At 41.4% G+C, this 26,326-nt stretch overlaps 1 protein-coding gene across 1 annotated transcript in view; it reads left to right on the forward strand.

The window, feature by feature from the left end:
• The window catches only part of si:dkeyp-14d3.1 (transmembrane protein 132C), a 131,123-nt gene that overhangs the window by 80,821 nt on the left and 23,976 nt on the right, over positions 1–26,326 (forward strand). Inside the window, exon 4 of the mRNA XM_023393853.2 lies at positions 11,457–11,643. Within this exon, the coding sequence (XP_023249621.1) occupies positions 11,457–11,643 (187 nt within the window). The remainder of the gene's footprint in view (positions 1–11,456; positions 11,644–26,326) is intronic.

Here is a 26,326-nt window from a genome sequence, read left to right on the forward strand (position 1 = left end):
CTGCTGGTGTGCGCCTACTGATATGTGTAGTATGTACACGGGAAAGGTTTTTTTTGGGGGGGGGTTTTTTCATGAACACGATCAGATTTCCACAAATATATAGTTTGATTTATGGAAGAGCCCGTCTGAGTTTGTCCTGTTGACGTGTGTATGGTGGATGCGATATTGTTGGGGAATATAGGGCTGATGTGAGTGTAATTGCTCTGGTAGTAATTTAGCACTGAGCTCATTAAGTGGTGCATAGGAGGGGGGTAAATTCTGCTTAATACCTAAATGCACCCCTGACTGGGAGCCGGGTGTTTTGGGAGAAGGTGCTGATCTAGCACTTTTGAGACTGTAAAATGCTACTCATGTGTTTTAAAAAAGGGCCTTTGGGGTCCATGGGTTCAGTTCCAAGAGCCCATGATAGCAGCTCAGGGGTTTTATGAATCCAAAACATTAACTAATCTTACCGTTAATTGGCTTGTGACAGTCAGTGTTTCCACATGTGGTACTAATGCGCGTGTTCATACAGAAAAGGGAAAGCTTCCGAGCTTCTGCTTTTCTTTTAACTTTATTTCTCATACGGATTGATAGTGAGCCCTGAGATCAGTCAAGGAAGTTCAAAATGTGGAGTATGCATTGCAATAATACACTTTAGTATAGTACATTTCCAATCTACAGACTGTGATATAGACTATTCTTAATCCTCTCAATACGCATTTGTGTCCATAAATTTACATTATTGTTTTTAATTCAAGATTAATCGAATGAGGGATCAAATAATCTGTGATATAATTACTGTGTTTTCGCAGTGAATGAGCAGTCAGATCCTCATTACATAATTCTAAGTGGATGCAAATTGACCATTTGTGATTACTGGGCAGCCTTTCGTCAAGCTGCTAATGCACTGATCTTTTATTGTTTGATAGCTACAACATAGATAATCAGTGGTTAATTTGCAGTGAAATGTAAAAAGTGGATAGTAAATTATTTGAAAGTCTCGGCACATTTGAAAGCCGGTCTTAGTACCAAGAAAACAACGTATGCTGTGGGCTTTTTAGATGTGAAAGTATAGCCGGTGAGTGGGTGACACACACATTCATTTATTGTGTTTCTCTGAATTAAAATGGATCTCTTAGGTACAACTAGGATTGTAGGAGCTGTGCCTCCATCAGTATCTCACCTTTCTGATCCATGGGAGACTGAATTAAGACCGAGGTACAAGGCAGTCATGCCCACACAGCCTCTGCATCTCTTCCTCACCAGCACTATTGTCATTACCACAAACAAAGCAGGTCTGTTTGGAAATGTGTTTACGGTTGTATAACGGCAGGAGTTTAACTTGTATGCATGTGAACATACTGTACGTGCAGCTGTGCATGCATTAGTTATCATGTGACTGTGTGTTGTATATTTGCCGACAGCATTATTTTTTTTTTTTGCCTCATATTTTTAAAGGCCTGTGCTGTAATTACACGAGGTGAAATGCCCCTCACGTAGATCTTTGCACTGCTTTTAATAAGATGCTGGCACAGAGCATGCTATGCTGTTACGGCAAAATCGACATCTTGCTCTGTTGTCCTTATTTACTACTGAACCTGTTTGCAGAACACATGCTGTAATATTGAGCTGATCCTTTTCCCTGACTCTTTCACCCTTTTTTTGTGTCCCGCACAGCCTGGACCTCAACCTTGCACATCCTACAAGCTGGGTGGGGTGGGGTTGAGGGGGGGTGTTGAGATGAAATAGAGTGCCATTGATCTGATAGTCCTGGCCCCTCTGGTCAATGACTCTTGTGTGTTCTCCAGGTTCTGTTACCATGCCAACGGTAGCAGAACTGAAAGGACCCAGGTTGCGTGGGTCTTTAAGGACTTTTCCGAGGAGGACAGGCGCTGCCAGTGTCACAGCACCTGCAGGTGCAAGGGCAGGCCCGGACGGTCACACCCGCAGATCAGCCAGAGGGAGCATGTACAAGGAGGAGGGGGGATCAGTTTATCTGCACAAACGTTTGCATCACCACCCCCAGGGCTCAGTGTCTGCTGCCCCCTAGTGTGTGTGTAGCTGAGTTATCAGCAGCTTTGCTGCACCGTTCCCAGTGGTAAATGTCTGTTATCCAGCCTTGAGATGAGTGATTTGATGTGGGGAAAATTGAGTGTAACCGTCGGCACAAGTAGCAATTTATTATATTGCAATTTGCTATTTAGATATGAATGAGGCAGATATAGAGTGCAGCTGACTGGGAAGTGATGTTTGATGCAAAAGAGTCTGAGGTCACTGGTGATGAGAACTACCGTCATTATGGATCGATTACACCGTGGAGCCTACTTCAGCTGATGGACTCTAATGACGACGCAGTGCAGAAAAGCATTTAGTTTTGATTAGACTATTGTTGGCATGGTGCATTTCATTAACTCCAAGATGAGATTTTGTTGTCTGGGAATTGATATGCCACTGTTTGTGCCTGGGCTAACACACTGACTGTGCCTTGTTTCCCTGAAGGCAATCCGGAGCGAGTTAAGAAACAAATGTATTAATGGAATATTCCCCTCCTGACACTCTTCTACCTTTTACATCCAACATCCTTCCCCTTTTTATACCCCCCAGACAAATTGACTTTTAACTAGCCTGACTGTCTGGAGATATACTGTCTCTACTTTCTTGCCACACCATATTACTGCACTGATAAAATGTATGTGTAAAATACTGTCTTTTAGCCTCTGTACAGAAGCTGACCAACCTGCCAACTAAACGTTTTTATTGAAGTGCCAGTAAATGATTTGAGTGATAAAAGCAAAAGCAAAGCAATGACAAAAATGCTTCTCAGTCCAAATGTGGCAGCTAGGAAGACTGAATTCCCCCATTTCCCGTACAGAGAGAGAAAGAGCAGTGTGTGTGTGTGTGTGTGTGTGTGTGTGTGCGTGTGGGAGTTGAATATTTTAGCTGATGAATGCTGCAGAAAACTGTTAAGCTAATCGGAAATTTGATCCCCTTATTGGGTTTGATGCACACAAGCCAGAAGCCCTCGGTTTGTGCCCATGCTTCATTATAATCGTATAATTAATAGTGCTCAGCCCTTTTCTCTGTGTGCATGTTAGAAAGGGGTAAAGAATAAATGATTAAATTAAAGGGAATCTGATGCTTATTAAAAGTGGGTTTTAATTCAGGCACTGTAGGTTATTTGAAATGTACCAGCCCGATCTTTCTTCTTTTTTTTTTTTATGCGCTCCTGGAGAATGAGATCAATGGAAATTTTATTTACAGAATTTATTTCTTGTCATTTCAAAGAACAAAGGAGTGTGATGTAGAACACCTTTTTGAGAGTATATCTCTTCCTATATTTTAGAATTATTTTTATTATTTATTATTCCAGGAACTTTATACCTTGATTGGACAACAGAGATGACAAGGAATGGGTGCAGAGAGAAGATGAGGAGCGTGCAGAAAAGATCCCCGATCAGACACCAGCTTCGAACTTTGCAGTCAATAGTGTCCCAACGAACACTTTTCAAGTTGTCGTAATAAACATCTCCAGACCCTCCTGTAAAACAAACACATTAGTTTCTACTGACCAAATATAGTAAGAAAAATACTCCTGTACAAGTCAAAGTTGTGTATTAAAAAAGTAAAAGTATATTATCAGCAGAAGATACTTTAAGTGGCCAAAAACAGCCCCAGAGACTTATATATCATTGTATATTAACTTATTGATTCATATTGAGTCATAGAAGTGATTCATTAACGTGTAAGCAGCATTTTACTGTTGCATTTGGTCAGAGAGACTAAAAGAGACGATGTAACTACGTTAATCTGTAACAAAGCATCATATTTTTTAAATTGATTGTAACTTTTGATATAAAATGAAGTGTGTGGTTGAATAGCAGAATGACGAAGAGGAAATAAACTCCAAAACCCTCAAAAAAACCCTGTACTTTCTTCTCTAGATACATCCGACTGTTTTGTATTCTTGTTTAACATTAGCAGCTACTGAGCAAAGTGTGCTAGACACACACAGGGATTTGTATTATTGCAGGACAGTGTGGAGTGTACTCAAGAAGAACTTGTATACCAAAAAAAAAAAAAAAACAGACATGGCAAAGGATTTATGCTTCCTGCTCTAAAGTTTAAACGACTGTTACCAGAATCTGTGCTTTTCCATCGCACTCCCACACCTCTGACACAACCTTTAAAAAGAGAGCTTCTTTTAACACCCTGCTTTATTATTTCCTCTATTTTTGTTCTGCCAGTTTAAAGGTGTGTAAATGAATGTCAGTTGACGCACCGTAAATCAAAAGGTATTGGTTTAGGATCCCGGGAGGAAATGATCACAACATGAGGGATGGCCCCGGCTCGCCTGACTGGCCTCTCGCTGCAGCCTTCACGTAGGAGACACTTTGACATGTTTGAAATACAGAAGTCCCGCACGTACTCACAGATCCGTATAAACACACACTCGCGCGCACACACACGCCCACGCACTCAACACAAACCCATACGTTCAGAGGCAGCTCGGCATTAAAGTTTAATCAAATGTAAAATTGGCGTCGTTTTCAATGTCATATTGACAGGTTAATGTTGGGGGCTGCGTGGTGGCTGTGGGGTCCCGTCTGCGGGCACTTTGTACAGAGGGATGTTTATAGCTTACAGGAACACTGTTTGTGGAAAAGGAAAAACAGAATTAGATGCTTTGAATTCGGTGGTTTTATTTCCTTATAGTGGGTCCAACCTTGAGAGAAATTTCATGTTGACACTTTTAGAACCAAGACACACTTGAAATTGGTTTAGAAATGAAGGTGGGTCTTGATTTTTGGAAAAGCTGACTTACTGTATTGTGCTGTCTGTTTGACAATTGCACGCTTGTACAATTCCCGCGTCTTCTAACTGGCTCTAACTCTCCTGTGGCCACTACATACCATATACAGTATCTCCGCATAATCATGAACCTCCGAAGCCACAGAGGCAGCTACACCTCGCTGACATTTATCACTATTATTCTACATCCTGTCTTCCCTTTATTCCACAGTGTTTCAGTGGGAGTTTACACCTTTTTCTCCTTCTGTCACTATCTTTCTTTCCATTCTGGACATGGCTGAATTGAAAAGGTCTGCTGGGTATAGGCGTCTGGGGGTTCCTTTCCTCCTACGCCTCCAACCCCAACCCCACCCCGCCAACTCTGAAACCCCTGCTTCCCACCTTTTTCAGAAACGCACTGTGTCTGACTGGAAAAAATTCTTTGGAGTATAAAAATACTAATGGACTTACCACACCTGCTTTGTGCTCAAGTTTCTTCTGCCTAACTAGAGGAAGTTTGATATTCCTGTACAGTTCTCGACCTCCACACACAAAATGTACTATGAAATTAGCCTATTAATACATTTTAACTAATAATAAGTGTCCATGGATCTCCGGTCCATAGGCGCCGTTTCTTCCCTTTGCTTTTCAAATTGATGCTTTCTGTTGTCTGTGCTGACATTTTGGCTTTTGAACGTATCCATGACTACAGTACATTCAGGCTTAGAGTGATTTGCTTTGATTGCAGAGGGGCTGTGAAAATGTGACTTGAGTACTCTGGTTTGTGGTCAGGGTTCCCTCAGCAGAGAGATTACACTCCATGCTGTGACCGTTGGGCTCCTTTCTCAGAAATCAGGCCTAAAAAGAGATTCTGGAAGCAGCCTGCGGCAATTTACTTCTAATGGGCCCCTCATGTAAGATATTCATTCTGATGGGCCAGACTGTTCTGTCTGTCCTAATAACATTAACAGCTCCTATTCATGTACCATTATTGTTGTCATATCATATGACATATCCGTCCAATTATTCATGCATCTGTGCATCATGACGTCATCTGTTTTCATCCCTTTTATTTCCCATATTTTATACATGTGACCAAAAACACCAGTCACTGAGGTTAGTCTGGGTGGTAGCTGCCACTGAGGTCATGTCTTTACTGTATTTCTGGGTTTTAAACAACCTCAAGAAGAGTTGTTTAAATTCTATAATTGCAGTCCAATTTTTCAAATAAGACTATTTTAGGCCAAAAACATAAATTAAGGGATTTCATATTTCTCCACCAGAATTATATTTCTGGCTTTGTGTGTACAGCTTTGAAATGTAAGAACAAAGATACATATATCTTTATTCTTACATTTCAAATTCACATTGTATGTTAAGTATACAATTGCATGTAAAGGATGTTTTATTTGTACTTCCTAAATTCCTGGTTTCAGCTGTAGTAATATGTAGTTGCAATGGTTTTTTTCAACTGTTGTAAAAATAGTAGCAGGTACCAAAAGACCCATTATCCATCATTATTAATAATTAATAATACAGAAACTTAGTGTCTTGAATGCAAGTTTTTTGAAAACCAATTATTTCATAATTTGAGTCATTTTTAATGAAAACTTTTCACACACTCTGTTTCCAGCTCCTCAGTTGTGAGGATTTGCTGGTTTTCATCACTGTAAAATGAATTATTTATCTTTGCGTTTTGAACTTGTAGGACAAAACAAAATCTTTGGAGGACACCAGTTCGGAAGGGAGGAAACTTACGGATATTTTTTACTCTTTTCTGAACAAATGTTAATTGAGAAAGAATAATGAAAATAAATGTTAGTTGTGGCCCGACAATCAATCTTTCTTAATTATTACTTATTTATATTTAGTCTCTTAAAGAGTGGGTCACACTCATTGTTGCACCACCGTGTTTTGCAGAGGAAGGTTTTGGTGTATTTGTGATATCTGTTGACTTACAAGCTGTAGCTCTGCAAGCAGCAGAGGGTTTTGTGGAGAACACAAACACATGTAGCAGCCATTATGTTTTACAGTACAACAGGTGACAGTAGTCAAGAGAGTTTGTTGCATATTGATGTTTATATTAAATTCAGAAAACTTCATCTTGCATGAGTGGTCAGGACCACAGTGTTTGTCTGTGTGTGTGCGCAGGCACAGGTTCATACATGGATGCTCTGCTGTACGGGATATACTGTGTACGCACATACACATATGCATAACTGTGTGTGTGTGTGTGTGTTTGTGTGTGTGTGTGTGTGTGTGTCTGTGGCTGCATGTGTGAGTGTATGTGTGTGTCCTGGCTTCATTGTGCTGACTGGTTTACTGCTGTTCCAGGTGACGGAGCATGAGAACAGCAGAGTTTCTGGGTGCTGTTTTCAAGCACCACTGAAGCCACAAATTTGATTATTTTTTTCCCTCCACGAGTAGTTTAGAGTTGAGGCCCCCCTCACACACAAACACACACAAACACACACAAACACACACACACAATAACACCACTGCCTCAGACTGTTTTGGACAGCATCTCCTCTGGTTCCACCAGCCTGCATTATGCATCTTCATCTGCCATTCTGTTTCCATTCAACATCTCTTGTTACAGTGAATCTGCAGCGTTACGTGCTGCTCTGCTAAAGTTTGTTATGGCCCTTTGTTGTATGAAAACTCTACATCTTAATCTAGTATCTTATACATAAAACATACTCTTCAAATGTTTTGCCAGACATGAAGCCAAACCATTCTCTTGTTTTAATGTTACGACGACACCAGGGGATTTCCAGGAATACTTGATCTACAGGTTGAGAAATGAAGAAAATGGATCTGAAAATGTCGCTTTATTTATCCCACAAAGACAAACCCGTCTGTCTCTCTCTCTGCCTTATTCTCTAAACCCCATTGGGTGAGGCAGTGGACACATGAATCCCTATCACATCAGGGGGAGATTAAACAAGAAGTGTCACAATGACACAGTGAGTTTGATAATGGAACAATAGAAGCTCTTTCAATTATAGCTCGTTCTCTGGAGAAATCTGTTTAAAAAAGGAAAATCCTCCACTAACTTCGTCTTGTGTCTGTTTATTCATTTTGACATTTAAATCTAACTTTCTTTAACCTTCTTGCAGCCAAAAAATCCAATAGCTCTCTAACATGCTCCAATCAAGATAAGGTGGCGCTGCGAAGAGCTCTTTCGACTGTGTAATTAGTGAAGACAGGAGTTGAACAATAGAAGTTTGGATTTGTTGATAACACATTTTGAAAGGACATGTGGCGAACGTTGAGAATATTATTCTAATAATGCGCTAGCACCTGATTTTAAGAGTTTGTATATTTGCAAAGAAGAGCTGAAAGGATTTCATCGACAGAAAATTGATCAGCAACTATTTGGGATTTTGTCACATGTGACAGTAGTCAATAGTCAATAGTCTGACATTTTGGGAAATAGCCCCTATTTGCTTATTTTTTGAAAGTTAAATGAGAAGATTGATACCACCCTCATATCGGTCTGTTTAAAGTATTATAATAGCCAGCAGCTGGTTATTTTAGCATGGCAGCTATAAGCTATCTATGTATTGTTTCTGTATTCCTTTATTTGATCCGTTGAAAAACAAACATGTGTAAAAGTGTAACTCTGTCTTAAACAAATGCATTGTGGTGCTAAGCTATTCCCTGCGTGTCCTACGGAGCCGCTGGTGTCGTGGTGATTTATGGCCATCCCAAATGTGGCTAAACAGCATCCTCTCAGCCACCTCCGTGCAATTCTCAGTGAGTCGGTTGTCAGCCGTCTCGGGCAGCATCTTGTCAAGTCTGATTTCCTCTCCAGTCCAGTCTCTAAAGCCAGAGGGCCAGCTGCTTCCAACTTTAGGGCCTGTTATCTACTGAGCCCCTCTCTGTTGCCTTTGGCTGCCCTCCGGTCGTCTGTCTGGCCTCAGATTTAGTCAAACCACAGCTAGTTTACAGATAATTATCAGGCTGAGGCCAGCTGTGTGGCACACATCCACAGGCCCTTTGTTGCTAATTGAATTAGGCCGCATGCTGGAAGTGACAGAGAAATGAACAGTTTCCCCCCAGCGAGCCATGTGATTAGCAGACTTAGAGAGAGGGGGTCGGCTCAGGATGGCGTGCTGGTGTGTATATGGTTGATGTGTCTGAGTCAACGCCTGAGTCACATCCACCCTGACACCGATGTTTCTGTCAGGTTTCATTTTATGACGTGTGTCAAAAGGGGTCAAGTACATCGGACAGTCGAAGGCGGAGCGCTGCCAGGCTTTCTCTGTGAGGAAAGGAGCCCAAAATGTCTTTGTTTATCGTTCCCTCTTTTTGCCATCTGCTGTACAACTTATTGGCTAGCAAGATATACAACCAGTAGCAGCTTTGACTTTTAAGAGTCATCATAAAAAACGCGATAAATAGACAATTTCCACCATAAGCATTGTATTTATTATAGTCCCAGCCTTGTGCATTGAAAATCACGAACCCCTTAGTCAGACACGCACCTGCAGACATTCTCCATGCGCTGCCATATAGTTTCCATTCATTCCCCTGCAAAAGGTGTCGCCTACTGAAGCCGAAGAATGGCCCATAAGTGAAGGGATGGTGTGCGTCTCTTTATACGTATTCACTCTTGTCCTCGATCTAATCTTTGCATTAACCTAACCTCTTATTTCTTCCCTTCACCCTTCACTACAGTCGTTCTTTACACCGCTGTCGTCTTTTCAGGTCTTCTTTTGAAGTTGGATATTTCTGTCACAAAAATGCAAAATTAGCAGCATGTCTGAATGTTAAAACGAAGCAGGAGGACTATTTATACCCCCCCACACTGTACACGCTCATAACCTCAATATTTGGCTGGCACCTTTCTTGTGGGAAAAAAATATAAAAACCTCATAAAATTCATAGCATTCACAGCTGCTATTAAACTCTGCCAACTGGATCATGCGAGCAGGGAAATAATTGACATCTCTGAAGGGAAAAAAAAAAACCTAATAACAGACAACTTCTCTGTTTTTTCTGTGGGCCGTTTAACTTTGTCGAGTACTGTACTTGGGTAGTGTGTGTACAGCACAATCAACCCTTTCTGCTGCACAGTCACTTCCATTCTTTTCCCCATGTGTGTGTGAAAAATGAAAAGTGTGTGATGTTTGCCGGAGCAACCTTTCCGCAGTAAAAATGTGCCTGTGCTGTAGAAAGTAGGCCATTTGGGCTGATGGCTGACACAGGCCCTGTGTGATGCTGGGCGACTGTGGAGCGCTCAGAGGTTTATTTCTGGACGTCCGTTGCATCATCTGTTAACTTTGTTTGCCTGATGAAGCTCGTGGCTTCACCGGTCCACGAGCAGGGATCAGCATCTGTCTCTCTCACGCGGCATTGTGGGAGAGTTATGGAAGTCCTGCGACTACGTCTACGGCACTCTGATCGGTACGCCGTTATGAAATGTGATACAAGTTATTTGGTTGTCATCTTAATTATTTATATGCACCTCTGTTGGATGTGAAAATTGGGTTGTTGTGCTCCGCTGCGCAACAAATATTTCAGTCTCTCAGAATAAAACTGAATAATATGAGAATGATGTGGGAATAGTGTCAGACCTACGTGAATATGAGAGCAGTGGATAAAACATTTTGTATTATTTATTGTTTTACTGTTTTTAGTCTCTTATTCATAATTAAAGACATTATACATTATCTCTGCTGGCTTTCCATGACGGATCACGTGTATTATCTCTCTTTATGGCAACGTTTTGTTTGCTTGATACTAAAATTAGCTTTTAAAGTTGCCTTTTTCTCAGCTGTGTGCTTTATGGCATTTTCCACGTGATATGCACATGCACCCTCCTCTCCTAACAAAACACTATGTGGCTTTATTCATCTCTCCCGCTCTCTGTCTCTCTCCTCTTCACCATGCTCAAATTACAAAATGCTGTTTTGTGCCACTGTGCCACAGAGACCATGCATGAAATTTATTGGCCCCGAGTCCTGCCATTTGACACGCAAGACATGGCTAACAGATCTTGTGCCATTTCCCATCTCTTCCGGCTCCCGTGTAAAGCTGACCTTTCCTGCCTGCAGGCTATATTTAAACCCTGAGCACCAGAGACTTATGGCGCCATGGGAAATTTTATTATCAACGCTCTCCATTTGTCTGACTTAATTCAGACCTGCCGTAGATCGTGCCAGAGGATGCCGTATATTTACACTCTGCTGCGGCAAACAAGGGCATCGGTGACAAACCCCGACCATCAACACCTTAGCGGGGGTGAAGCATTCCTTTGAACTGCTCCGAGGAGCAGCCGCAAGATTATAGGTTCTATTTACAGTGCACATCACCTGGGGAAAAGTGTGAGAGGAATAAGGAAAAAGAGGGTGATATTATTCCATAAAGCGGAGGGTTGACCAGTGAGTCAAACACAAAGGGACTTGACATTTTGAAGAATCTCAGTTGGTAAAATGTCATAGATTTCAGCCACAGACACATTCATCAGCTTTTACCGTTTGTCATCATTACGGCAGACAGTAGGTTGAATGAGCTCGCATACACGCACGAGTCCCCGAATCCCCACGCGCACACATGCACACACACACACACACACACACACACACACACACACACACACACTTTTTCTTTTTAAAACTCTCGCCAAGCCATCTGCTTAACCATTCACTGACACTCTCTTTTTTTCTGCACCCTGGCAGGTCTGAGATGGGAGTTCAGAGGGTGCTCCAGGTGGATCTGAAAATGGAAAGCTTCCCAGAGCCGCTGGGCAGCCGCTGGATGGCCTGGCAGGTGGAATACCCAGCCAGTCGTGCCGCCACACAAGAGGCCGAGACGGAGATCCTGCTGGCGCAGGAGGACCTTGCAGGCATCGTGCCCCTGGCCATGGTGAGTGATGCCACTTCCAGCTCAGTGCGACGACTAAATAGATGGCTGCACACTCATCACTGAATGTGAAATAGTGCGTCCTGATATTCTATTAAATTTACACTTTGAATCAACATTTGCAAATGTTTCTCTTTCAGCGGATGAATACTTTGCATTGGAAATGGTTGAGCACTTTTAAGCATGACTGGTGGCAGCCTGATGAAGAGAGATGAATGTATTCATGATCTGGTCACACGTTTCGTTCCAGATTTTCAGTGAAGTATAAACATTTGAATAACAAGCAGGGTAATTGCTTTAACATCATGTGGCGTAAAAGTAATTTCACTGGCATTGAAATACTTTTGATAATGATGAATTTATAATTATAAAATACAAACAAACAATGTCACACGGCCAGTGTAACAGCTGCTGCTTAGCAGTGGTGGAAAGTAACACAGTACATCTACTTGAGTACTGTACATAAGTCCAGTATTTGAATTTCTGCTTCTACTCAACAATATTTTAGAAGGAAATACTGCACTTTTTACTCTACTTACAGATTTTACATATAAAAAATGTGAAGAGCGTTTAAATACAATAAGACAGTGGCCCTAAGAGCTCACCGCACTGCAACCTAAGAAAACAAATCAACAAACAAACAAAAACAAATAGACAAACCACAAACATATTCAGAAAACATCTTCATGCACTTGTTGTTCAATGCTTTTAACTTCATCGAACAAGTGCACATGGATGTATTATAGTACATGTATCATAATACATTCCTGCAAGTGCTTCCAGGGCTCTCAGGGCCACCGCACAATACTGTAAAATAGACTTCCTGCAATGGCTCTCTGTCCACCATCAAAGAGAAACAAACTAGGAATAGGAATGAAATGTATGCAGGGTTTTTGTGTCCGGTAAAAAAAACAAAAACAAAAAATAAACACTACTCCCAAATGTGTGCTGGTCCTATACCTGCCTACCCATATATACGTGTGTGTGGTGCTATCTAAAGAAAACACTAGAAAGACAATAAGAAGAAGACATTCTAAATAAAGAAAACACTCAAAACTCATTATAAATAGTTTCTACACTACGCAACATGAAATAAGTCAAGTTAGATCCACCTTGACCAGCTGCAACACGAAAAGGCTGCGCACACACCAATACATCAGCAGTAATCCAATCATATAGTACATACATAATGACACTCTGAAAGGGGTCGTTCTGTATAATAAGTACTTTGATTATATTTCGCTGATAACACTGAAGTACAATGACTTGATGGGTTTTTAATGGCAAGACTGTACTGCTACGACCGCTTATACTCCAAAGAAAAAGATCTGAGTACGTCTTCCGCCTCTGCTGCTCAGATAGAGGAGGCAGAGCTGTAATGTAGGTCTGTGCCCGCAGAGTGTGTTTACGAGGAGGCCAGGAGGAGAGCATCTGTAGCTCCCAGCAGGCCTCAGATCCTGTGTAGAGGGTGGCTCTGGCCTGAGGGTAAGCCTGGAGCTGTGTGTCTCCCTCAGCGAGGCAGAGTCACTCTGTTGTGTAGATTTACCAAAGCTCCCTCTATAGAACTTCACACAGAGAGCCTTTCACACATCTCTACAGCTCGGCCCAGTGACCTGTAAAGCACTGCGTCTGATTTGGATCAAGAACATTCAGGTGGGGGAAAAAAAAAAAAAAAAAAAAATGAGCGATGTCAATTGTGTTGACTAAAGAGAAAGATGTGCTGTCACATCAGCGCTGATTACTAAAACAAAGATTGAATTCACTTCTATTCTGGTGCTTCTGATCTGTATGATACAGACCTGACTGTTGTGTCAGTGTTATTCTCTGAATATTGCCTGTAGCTGTGTAGATGATAGATGCCCGTGGGTGGCTGTTCCTGGATTCAGAGGAATGAGGCGCATCCTCACCCACTGATCCACTCTCAGGATAATTGAAGCTATGTGTCTGATGCTACAGGATTGTTTCAGTTCCTTCTCTCACGTCCTTTTCATGTCACTGATGTATCAACACTATACTTGCCTTGCTCTAGGAATATATAGTGAGCTCCCACACCTTCCACTGACAAAAAAACCGCAAAGATAATTTGCATGATTATCTCACAAAGGCTCTACTCATAAAAGGGACTCAACCAGAGAATTTGCCCTTGCTTGCTCACTGAAAAACACATTTCCCAGTCAAATTTTTACTTTACCGATTGATTTCATTTCATTTCACTACTGTAAAAATGAATCTGTGAACGAGCACACCCCCCCCCCCAAAATCTAACATCCAGTCATCACTGAGTCCTGAAAGTGTCGGCTTCTTCACTCTGATTATTCTGCTCATTTCACATAGACGAGGGGGCTTTCGTGGCTCACTATCAATCATGTAACTTCTTTTTTTCTTTTTTTTCACACTGACAAAAATCCATCTTAGTTAACCTGATATTACAATTATTCGCTAAACTTGGCTAAATCAGTTAGGGAAAGGATGATTTAGGCAGGAAATCACAGGAGAGAAATTGTGTGTGTTAAACAGATGTTACAGTGTGCGTGTGTGTGTGTGTGTGTGTGTGTGTGTGTGTGTGTGTGTGTGTGTGTGGTTACAGTGTATTGAAAATACAGTATCTACTTTTGATAATAATACTTGTACATTTTTTTATTGTCAGATATTTATTGAATAGAGGGTCGTTTTGGACAATTTTGTTTCATTGCGTTTTGCTTTACCATTAAGACTCCACACAGCTGCTTTCATCTCCTGCACAGAACAACTTCCCAAGGTGCACTGCATCTCCGGCCACCCCGTGGTACTTAACACACAACACAAATACTTATACATGCAGACACATTCAGAACTCATTAACTCTGTCTTTCTCCCTGCCTGTCCCCTTTTCTCTCCCTGCTCTCCCTCCCTCACACACACACACACACACACACGCGCACACACGCAAGGCTTTTGCAATCTGCATGCACCAATATGAGAGAGGCACACAAGCGAGAAAGAGGAAGGCTGAATTAGATTACTTGGGATCACTGTGGCATGAAAGGCCCACAGATAAGTTCCTCTCCCTCCCCTGTGCTACACTCCTCGCTGATAGAAAAGAGGAAGTAAGGTAATGTAAGAGCAGTGTTGTCAACCCACCTTAAACATACACACACACACACACACACACACACATACACAGAGAGAGAGAGACAGCACCCTCTCACCACCAAAGGGAAGACAAACTCAGATTTTTCCAATAGAAAAACAGAACTGAAGTCGCTGAGTAGTGAAGATGGAGCGGTAGCAGACTTGGTACATGAATATATGAAAATCACATGCTTAGAAACAATGAGGTTCATTGATAGTATTAATATTGGATAGAGCCAGCTCGGAGGAGTACCTGCAGTCTTCATCTAAGGCCACACACAGCTACAACACACTCCACCAGTAGCACTGGGCAGACTGTATGTAGCCTGTGAAGTAAAACCCTGGGCAAATTAATCCAAAAATTGCTTACTGCTTCTCGTTAAGCTTCTTCTTTTTTTTTTTTTCACAGAGCACTCAGTAATAATTGAAGATGACTGAGATGAGTGTATCAAGCTTGTTATTAAGATTCTATTTCGAGCTTATTTCATCTGGATTTTAGCTGCCGGACAGTCTGAGGACACAAGGATTTCAGCAAGAACATCAAGTAGAAACACTCCCGCTAGAAATAACCCCTTTGGCAATGGCTGTCAGGAAGGTGATGTTTAAATTCTGTGGCAATTTCTAAGAGTGTGGTTTGGCGGTATTCAGCATCTGATTTGTAAAATGTCAACGTACCCCTTTTGGCAAGCTTTAAACATTACTTACACATCTAGCAGAAACAGACCGAAACTGACAACCCATCAGAGTCCTGTGTCTCACCATTGGTGAAATGAGAGTCAAATATTCAATGCTTTCGCCTCTTGTTTCAACCCCTGGCTTGTAAGAAAAAAAAGATCTGGGTCTCTGAGAGACAAAGTAATGAGCTGCCTTGAGCTGCAAACTGTGGTGTTGATCCTCAATGGGATCAACAGTATTTACATCACAGACAGTCAGCATTAATATCAAAACATACTGCTTAATGGAGCTTTGAAAGGAATATGATTGCCTATAGCTGCCTTTTTAGTTAGCTACAGTGCTGCATCGCTGCATAGAGATGAACTGAAAGCCTGTCTTTCTCATACAGTCTATTTGATGCCATTGTTATCGTTATTGTTTTTTGTTTGCAGTAGAGGAATATTTTTGTGATCAGTTATGTTGACAGTAAATCGAGGTTACAGATGAAAGAAAGAAGAAGAAGAAGAAGAAGAAGAAGTGTGGGGAAGCGAAGGGAAGAAACACACTTAGAGGGGGAAAGGGAGGCTGTTTTCAGAGATAGTGTGGAGGGAGAAACACATGGGGAAATTCTCCAATCTTTTTTAATCAAGTTGAGAGGGGAGACTTCACAGAGCATGCTGAAGGCATCTGTTGACACAACAGCACTGTGGTTTTGCTCTAGAAAGTCCTTTCATCTGTAATTAGCACTAATTAGTCTAGGACTGTATTTTGTCATAATGGAAAAGCTGCTGTAATTGTGTTTTGACCAGAAATAATCTCATAAACTGAATGAGGATCCATAACTGACCATGTCTCTAAAGGTTGTAATGTAATAAAGCTAATGACTATTAGTAATGGGAAGCTTATTTTGGGTTTGATCACATTTATGGCCTATTACTTCAATGGCTCCTCAGACCCGTTTCCTGCCCATTTCTGCCGTGTTCTAAATTACTGCGCCCTTGCTGGAATTGATTATTATAAAAAGGTCTTTTTATTGCATTTCCCCAGCCAAGTGATGGGCTCTGCCATGGGTGACACCTCTGGGAAAGCAGCGACATCGTTTTGAAAGATGAGTTCTCCTTTTTTTCCACTCCCTTTGAAGAGGGCTCCTCCTGTGTGTTGTCACACACCCACCTGCATTGGGAGGGCTCAGAGCGCCGCTCACCACTTTGTCACCAATTTCAAACCGTGAAGCCGCAGTTCTGCAAATGCAGCAATTATTTCAAAAGCAGAAAATGAAAAGAGTACTCAAAACTTTTAGTCAGTTTATAGCGAGGAAATGCCTCAGAACGTTTTCTGTCGACTGTGATACCGCTCGCCTGTCCACGGCCTGTCTTCTCTTCACCTGCTTTTTCAGATCTTTTCCTCTCTTTTTTCTCCGCCTCTTTTCTCTCCCTATATTTCCTCTGCTTGCTCCATACAAACATACATTAATATATTTACAATGTAGATTAATTGCTTCCCTTGTCACCCTCCACCTCCTTGTGTTGGCATCCTCCATTTCACTTAAAGTGCAAAAGAGCTGTGTGTTTTTTTGGGTCATCTTGAGATGGATTTTAAAGGCAGTAATTGGATTCCTGTGCAGATTCCCCTGCACAGTAGGAGGCTGGTCCATTATCTTTTACCATCGTGAAGTAATACGCTCCTGTCCAGGCTGCCCTCATCATCATTACCCGTGCTGTGGATGCCTGGTGATGGAGAGGGAGCAGGAGGACAGGGCATACATCATATCTGGACTCATCAGTCTTCCTGTTCCAGTCGAGACACCAAACTGTGCTCAGTCACACGAGCTCCGCGGCCACAGAGATGAGGCGAAATGAAAGAAGCCGTTTGTATTCACGTACCGCTCCAATGTATCGTTAAACAATACATCATCACCCCGGCCTTCTCTGGCCACTTCTGCTCTCACATGATAAAGTCATCTATCAACATCCTCCAATGAATGTTTCATTTTACTCCTTTCGATTCCATTCCCTCTGTTGCAATGCACATCTCCTCTGCCAGGCAAGTGAAATCTGGAGAACCATTCATCAAACGCATAGTTAGGCATAGAGACATAAGCACTTATGTGCCAGCTAATCCTGCAGAAATGCATCACATGCACACAAAATATCATGCAAGCTGTTTATCAGAGGAGCCGGTACTGTACACCCTACATGAAAGCACCTGATTTCCCTTGTCTCATAACCTCAGCCACTTGTGTCGAGTCTCTACTGCATGCCCCTGCCATTTTAGTGGAACAGGATAACAGTAGCATTTTTTTCTTCACATAGCATGAGTCATACAGTTTACAATAAGGGGCTGATGGATGGACCCCAAGTGAGCAATCCATTAGCATCTACTACAGCAGAGAGACTGGTGATGAAGTGGTAGCCACTAATTGAGGCTGCCGCAGTATGCACATGTGGCATACTACATGTAGTGCTAATTGGGACAATGGATTGTGATAAATGCCCAGCTAATTCAGAACAAGATCGGAATACTTGACGCTGTACAGCTTTACATTTTCCATGTTCCTTAATTCCTTCGTCATCGCAGGACATAAAAAAAAAAGAAAAAAGAAAAAAAAAGGTATTTGGACGAACTGACACTCATTTTCACCACGACTGCAAGTACAGTAACAAGTGAGGAATGGAGTGGGTGAATTGCTGCACCATTTCATGACACTGCTGCAAAGTGGGAGTTACTTTCAAAAGAAATAGATACTCAGAGATTTAATTGCAAATTCTTCCAATGTCACAAAGGGTAGAAGATTGTATGCTCGGAAATTCTTTTGTAATTGAAAAGCTAAAAGTGAGGGGACCAGGTTTGTTACCTTTTAAACACACTCTCTCATACAGCCTTGCTTTGTTTTTGTGGTATGTGATTAGAGCTTTAGATGAACACATTTTGCTGCTGCAGGACATATTTCTGCAAAGCTCGCTCATTACAATGACATCAGAGAATGATCGGTCTCCATTAAGAAAGCTAACCTTTCCACAATGCTTCTGAAAGCTCCTCCAGCAGTGAGGTCAAATGACTTGTTTCCTGTGCCACTGCAATTCTCAGAAGATGACCCACGATGCATTGCGTGGTTCATGCATGAAACATGGCATTTGTGTTAAAAGTTTATTTTGCTGTGACTACAGAAAACCTGTACCCTGTGGAACCACTTAAATTCTAGTTTTGCTAATGGAATGCTGTGAACCTTCATCCCCGTCGCTGCAGCCCTCTCAGTTCTCCTAACTCTGTCAGTAATGGTGATAGAAATTTTGTACACTACGGCAAAAAAAAAAAAAAAATGCTGGGAAGATGGGAAGGGCAGATCCAGACTGACAGATCAATCTCAGAGTGACAGGGTCTGCACATGTCCATATCTCACATCTCCCCATAATTGTTAACATCCCACTTCAAATTCTGGCTGAATTCATTCTGACTTTAATCCTGGCCCACTGAGGTTTCAAAGGAATGTGTGTATTTTTTAGTGGTAATGGACTCTACAGTGGAGCTGACCTTTGTGCCTGCTGAGAGAGGTCTGTGTCCAGAGGGCAGCTAAGCCAAGCTAAGCCAAGCTAAGCTGGCAGTATGGATCTCGATTAGAGACGGGTGAAGAAATCAGACAAAGATCAGGAGGTCATCCCCCTACAGGCATGGTTGGCTGTTGGTGAAGAACTCTTCATCGATTGTCTGAGTGTGATAGATATCAGGCTGAAATTGAGCAGACTGGCGCAGGCAGGGTTGTTTCCCTGCCGTCTGGCCTCCAGGCCCAAGCTCAATGGGCAAACAGCAGGGGCACGAGCGAGGCATCGGTTTACCAGCACCAGCATCAGTCAGAGCCTGCCAGCTTCTTACTCTGAGCTCCTGCAGCTCTCTCACTCATAGGTGAGCAGAGAGCCGGTGGTGTCCCTGGTGCCTGACCTTGATTCGTCGAGAGCCGAGTCCGACTGTTGTTGAAATTCATCGGGGACACCCGCTCCTCCCTCCTGACCCATTGATCTAGATGTATTACAGGTATGGTATTCATGAGAATTGCCGATTCGTCCTATAAACTTGAAATATAGTACTTCCACATCCAGCCATGTTTTATTCACAAGTTCCTTTTCACTACACAATGAGAGCAATCCATGGTCACTCTGTTCTTTTAGCACCAACCCTACATATTTCCTCTTTTGAAACTTGATTCTGTAAGCACAGACACTATTAAGCGTTCTCCTGAAGATGCATGGATGCAGCACATGGTGCTATGACTGCAGTTCATAAACCTACACATCTGCTTGTCACACAGATGATGTCTTCTTCTTTCACGTGATGTGTGATAAGATTGAATATTTACCCATAGTAAGTCCCTTTGCTTTGTAGAATATGTCGATTAAGGAGTTGGGCACGATTCATAATGTTACTAATATTTGTGGGGGGATTTGTCCTGTCAGCAGCATATCATTGTGACACTTCGCTGCAGTCAAAGTTTACCCATAAATCATGTGCTCTCATTAATAATTTATAGTTGAGAGCAATTCAATGTGACTAAAACATCAATACTATCCATGAACAGTTCTGGGAATCATTTTACATAGCAGGTGCCAAAGCAGTGCAGATGAAAAAAGTACAAGCTCTTGATATGTCATTGACTGCCCTTCTTTTGAAGTTTGTGAGGGCAACAATAAATCTTTCCACCACAGAGTCCATTAAGCTCAGGAATTTCTGTGCAAGTATATGCAACTTTTTTACTTCAGTGTGTGTTTGGAAGGTTCAGTGCAAACCATTTTTAGTCTTTTTATGTTTTCTTTCTTACTTTACTGCTTTCACAGTCACAATGGTTGATCATCACAAGTCAAACTCAGGTCAGAGATTTTAGAAAGAAGATGCTTTCTCCTTTTATTTCTGTCAGAGGCACTAACGTTAAGAAAAATGGCCATTTAACTGGTTATATATTTAGGTTTAGTTGGAAAAGGCTCTGATATTTGAGGGACCTGGAGGAATACTTCTTAGCAAATACATTTATTCGCTTTATTGCTGAAAATTAGGATTATGTTACTATGATAAATGTGAAGCTACAGCCATGACAGCTAGCCGGGCTAGCAAGTTGTGCTTTTACAGGGGATTATTTGCGGGTATATTTCTTGGCCAGCTACAGAGACTTGCTTGCGTCTTTTCATCTCAGTGAGATTGTCAAACAATCAGCAGACTCTGAAGACACAGCCCCCAGCCAAGAAACCATCCAGCAAACAACCCCCCATAAAACCAGAATTTGTCTGTTCTATTTTTTTGTTTGGACTCAAGAAAATATAAGGTGTTAATTAGTGAGCTTTAGAAGCAATTTTTTACATTTGCATGGAGCCTTTCTAGCCGTTTCGCCCTGCTCCCAGTCTTTATGCTAAACTAAGCTAATTGGCTGGTGGTGGTAGAATCATATTTACCATACAGATTTGCGAGTGGTATAAACCTTCTCATATAACTCTTGCTATGCCTGTTAAATGTTGATTACTATAATTAACGCATACATTAAATCTTAGTTAAACCAAAAAGCTTAGCTCATGAGGAGGAGGTCTGGAGGTTGGGTTGTGAGCTATAGCAGCAAAAAGCACTGGAAAGGGTGTGTATCAGTAGAGTAACAGTGAGAATATGTTATTCAGTGCTCAGAATATGTTTCAGAATATAATTGGATGTAACTAGTCAGCTGTTAGCCAAGTAGCTGATGAATGAGCTAGTCATTGTGACGCATAAAAAAAGCAGCTGATGTCAATCAGCTAATTAAAAAGCCCCGTCATTGTTTTCCCTGAAATAAAAGTCTGCTCTATACCTGGTCACTATGAAACGGTCCTGGCTAAAGCACTTTCTATCTAATAATGTGCATGTTTTGCCAAAGGTTTAAATAGAAATGCATACAAATGCATACTAATTGAAAAAAAAAAAAAAACATTCTATAGTTCTCAGAAATAATTATAGTGGTTTTTAGAGGTTACACCCACAAATGTGCCACAATCTACACTTCTCTATTATCAGCCTATCAATTCAGCTCTTTCACATATTGCCACCTTTGTGTGGATGACTTCTATTATGTACTCTGACAGCATATGAAGTGCCCTTTCTATAATGTCTCTTAATTACTGAATGAGGTACCTATTAAAGTGGCACCAGTTCACCATGTCCATGTGATCCTCAGCATGATCCCTCATTACCTCTCCTTTTAAATTGACACTTTCTGGAGCGGATCCACTATCAAAGCAGCCATCGAGTTAATCTTCTCCCGACCAGCCATGGCCAACAGTAATGAGCAGATCAGATCTCAGACTGGCGGGTACCTCAGACAGGGCACTGCTACTGAAAAGCGGTCAGAAGTGTTTTAGGATGCAGCGAGGGGTGACTGCTGAGTGGAGATGGGTCTTTGTGTGCCACGTACTGCAGCCACCTTTATCCTGTCAGTCGGGAAGAAACAAGGAAAAAGGGGAAGGCGGGAGAGGAACTGGTTGATTCTTGGAGGAGCAAGAGTAGGAAGAGAAGAGAGGGGAGCAAGAGAAGGACCCTCATTAAAAGGCAGTGTGTTGGCTTCACAATCATCCCACCACTTCAGTGCGCTGTCATGCAGTGATGTATCGCTCTGCATGGTGCTACCAAGGCCTTTATTCCCACTCTCCTCCATGTTTCTCGATTCTAGCCAATTAAACGCCCACTGGAATAGAGGGGAGGAAGTGCCACATTGAGCAATGCACAATGTGGAGAGAGGAGCTGATGAAAGGACATGTCTCTTTTAGTCTGCTTAATAGCCTCAGGACACTGTTTGAGTGGCGTTTAATGTCTACAGCACAAGCCCCCGACTCCCATTTCAGTTTCCTCACACGTACACATACTTTATCACCAAGGGATGAAAATGTTTATCAGAAGTATGAATATTTCATTCACTATAGGTTAGTTGACTATTGGCATATTTCATGGCCTTTTTTTAAATGCTTTTGCTCTTGAAATGACATGAAAGATCATAAAGAGACTCAATGACAAGTCATCAATCATGGTGGTAAAAGCACCAGATTAGGTGTTAATCATATACACTGTGTTTACCACCCGCTCTTCTCTCTGATGCACTATGAATAATGCAGACCCCAAAATCCCGAACTCAACACTGAGCTCGACCTGTTCGTTTGTAGCTGTTGCCAGACTAGTGGGGTCAGAATGTGGATGTGTTAGCGCTGTGGTAGAAGCAGAGGCTAATCGCAACACCCGGATAGGCAGCTTCACTACTTCTCATGCTGCCCGTGTCACTCAGGCTGACACCATAAATCTCACTTATTTTCAGATCCAACCGAGACACAGGCAGAAATTACGGCCCAGAACACATTACCAGCCACAGCAGCGTGCTGAATGCTAACAGAGAGATCCTTGATAAAGCAGACAGGCAGTTCTCCCACAGATTATTGAACAAAAAGACTCCTATCTGTGAGACTTGAGGGAGCAGATGGGGTTGTAAGTAAAGCACAAACACCAGCATCAACAGCTGAGAATCAAATGAACAATAAAGCAAGCTGCATGACACATCTTTGAAAATATAAATAAGAGCATTTGTACACTTGAATTACTGCCTCTTGTGTTCTGTTGTTTAAGCATTTGTGTTTGCTGATCTCCAAACATTATTATCTTGTTTTCTTTTACATACTGGCGAGGGCAAAGAGTGGCAAAAAGGAGGACACATGTCTGAAAGACAAAGAGATATGACAAGTAGAACCTGATTCACATGAACAGTCCTTCTTACCCTCGCTTCCCATGGAGGCCTTTTTCAAAGTGCTATATGTAATACCCATAGAGAGTACTCAATTCTGATTGGCAGGATGTGGCTTATTTTCAGACAACTGCACAGCCTCTTATTCTGCACCATCTTTCTAAACCAATGCTTATAGGTGATACAAGGTACTTATTTCAACTTCTACTACATTTACTTGGCTGGATTACCAATTGGGCATAGAGAGCAACTGCACTTGGGCCCTGAGATCCTTAGGCTCCAAGCTCATTGTGTGATTTCATTGTAATTTAGTTTAGCAATACTGCATGCGCCAGTAAAAATTGAATAACTGTCTTATTCCAGGGTCCTACAGGGGACCCTAAAATCTTGCCATAAAATCTAGTTTTAAGGCATTTTTGTCCTTGGGCACCCATAATGTATTCATTTGGCCCTGCTAAAGACAATACCCATTTTATTTAAAAAGCATATTGCTCCAAAATATGAAGCAAAATACTGTACATTGATATTTAGTCAGTGGCCATGGTGCTTTGTAAATGAGATAATCCGTTTAGATCCTTGTATTTAAGAAAAATAATGCACTCTGCATGGTGTGTTATTTTCAGGTGACTTCAGGCTTTGCCATGGATTACCTCTTAATAAATCACGGCCACATTAATCATGAAACAACAGATCATAAATGTGAACAAATGAGGACATTACCAACAGGCTCAGGCTATACAGCAATTTACATAATGTGTAATTTTGTTAGATTTGACAGGAAATCTGTCGGATTTTTATTTGATACAAAGGGAGCTTGCTTTATGACAGAAAACTGAAACTGAATTTTCCCTTTGCAACACATCTGCATCCCGTATCTCCTGCTCAGGCTGCATAATTCCAACTTCCCATTTATCTCATCTGAATGTATTGGGTTATCAAGGACTACTATAAGATCGTATCATTTCTCAAATAAATGCACATAGAACAGATGTGAGCAAGGTGTTTAATAACACACGCATTGCCACGTGTAGCAACTTTTAATATTCTAAAATGAAAGATTATGAAACACAGCAGGTACAGGACTAAAGTTAAAATTTCAAAGGCCCATATTTCATACCATCTTCATTCACACTACTGTAAGCTAACTGAGTGACACTGCTGATGTGCACCACTGGTCTCCATTTTGTGTTTAATTGTACTGTCTATGTCTGAGTGTGTGAACCACTGATGCATCACTGTGGGATCCCGCTGTGGCTTATTACTGCCAGGCCCTGCTCTCTGCTGGTCTCAACCTGCTGGGTCATCTCCAGCTGCTGTAATCTAACATTAGCCTCTGCTTTCACTAGGTCCCAACCATTTACCCCATCATGTATTATAGACGACCCTCTGGAAATGGAGGAATCCCAGTAGACATAGAATTAATTTACATTTGCGATTCATTGGTATCTCCTGCCTCAACTAATAATCATTTCACTCCAAAGCTGAATGGATTCAGTAATTGATGCTTACAAACGACCAGGCTCCTTTCAACCAAACTTAATCCTCCTTTTCTCTTTCTTTGAATAACTCTGATTCTCAAGCTCACAGACACAGGATGAGTCTTTAGAAAGCAACTTAACAGAGCAGTGTGCAAGTCTTATGTACTACCCTGGTGACTGTGGAATACACATGAAAACAGTGACATTGAGTCAGACACTGTAGATTTGGTACTGTCTGCGCTCGTCAGGTTTAGCAATATGATTCGAAATGAATGTGACATCTTACTCAACAGGCATCACTCCAGGGTTAGATTTCTTCTCTGTTAAAAGAAACAAATAACAGTTGCTACCTCAATAGAATAGCACAGAAATGTCTTTAGTGCTGGCTTCAATACAGAGTGAAAAAAAATTGCATGGCCTGGGGTTCCTGCCCATTGAAATTAAGCAAATCAATGCTTTTGTGTGAGACCATCCCAAGAGCAGAATGAAAAAAGCTTACAATAGGAGACTTTTGCCATGCAGTACAATTGTCTAAAGTCATTTCAGTTCCCCAATAGCAAAGAGGCCCTGTTTGTCATACAGTAGAGGTATTGAGAGGTATACTTTGACCTCAATGGCAGCTACTTACTGAGGTGCCCAGGGTTCCTTTACAATCTGTGTAATTGAAGCACAGTTTCTTTGAGCTGAATAGACAGAAAAGACAGCGCATGGGTGACTAGAGAGAAAAAGTTACCTCAAACTTATTTTAACTGGCCCCAATTATCTTCTGTGATAATAGTGGTGTGTGTGCGTGTGTGTGAGTATGTGTAATTAAAGGTTAAGATTTCTGTTCAGCGTAATGAAGTTCTTCCATTGAATTCAAAGAACCAGGGCTATCTAGACCGCTGAGGTTAGTCACTAAGAGTATCTGCTCTACAGTCCAGAGGCAAATTACAGCAATGGTGCGTTTTACATTGAGGCTAGTTAAAAGTATTCAGGCACTCAGTCTAATCTACAAAACATAGACCTGACTGAGTCCCAGCAGGTTAAGTTTCACCATTAATTTCATGAAAAAATTGAATATATTATTTGCTTGTTAATACCCAACTTCCTGGTGTGTGTTTTGTCATATAAAAATGATAATGCCATATCATTTCAGTGAAAAAAAGCACATCAAGTTTCCAGTGACTATAAAACAGAGCTAACAGCCAAGCCAAACAGCAGTAACTGCACTCTGTCACAGAGAAACAAACAACTAACTACACAACTAAAGCAAGATAATAGCAAGTGGATGCTAGCAAGTGAGATAGCCACATTTATATATTTATGTATTTATTTATTTCCCCAGCTGTTATCTGTAATTGAAAAATATCCAATTTACATCTTGGTACTTTGTTTATTCCACTTAACTAAATGATATAAATCCAGTCATGATGGAGAGAATCACTGAAGCTACCAATTAGTGCAGTTTGGTGTGGCTAAGCTAACTTTGAATCATATATTTAGATGTAATACATTGTATGTAATTTTAAAGTATTAATTTTGACAAAAAATATTAATAGAAGAAAGACACTTACCAAAACAGAGACACTTACAGTAAAACCCTATTAACCATGGAGCGTAAATTATTAAGATAAGGGTATTTTATGGACAGTTTGTTATTGGACACCACATTTTATCCTATATCCCAATGGAAACTGTAGTATTTTTCAGTTATAGGTTCTGTGGCAATGCT

This window comes from Seriola lalandi, unplaced genomic scaffold (genome assembly GCF_002814215.2).
Source record: "Seriola lalandi dorsalis isolate HSWRI2012SDOR001 ecotype SW California unplaced genomic scaffold, Sedor1 jcf7180002054945, whole genome shotgun sequence".
NCBI lineage: Eukaryota > Metazoa > Chordata > Actinopteri > Carangiformes > Carangidae > Seriola > Seriola lalandi.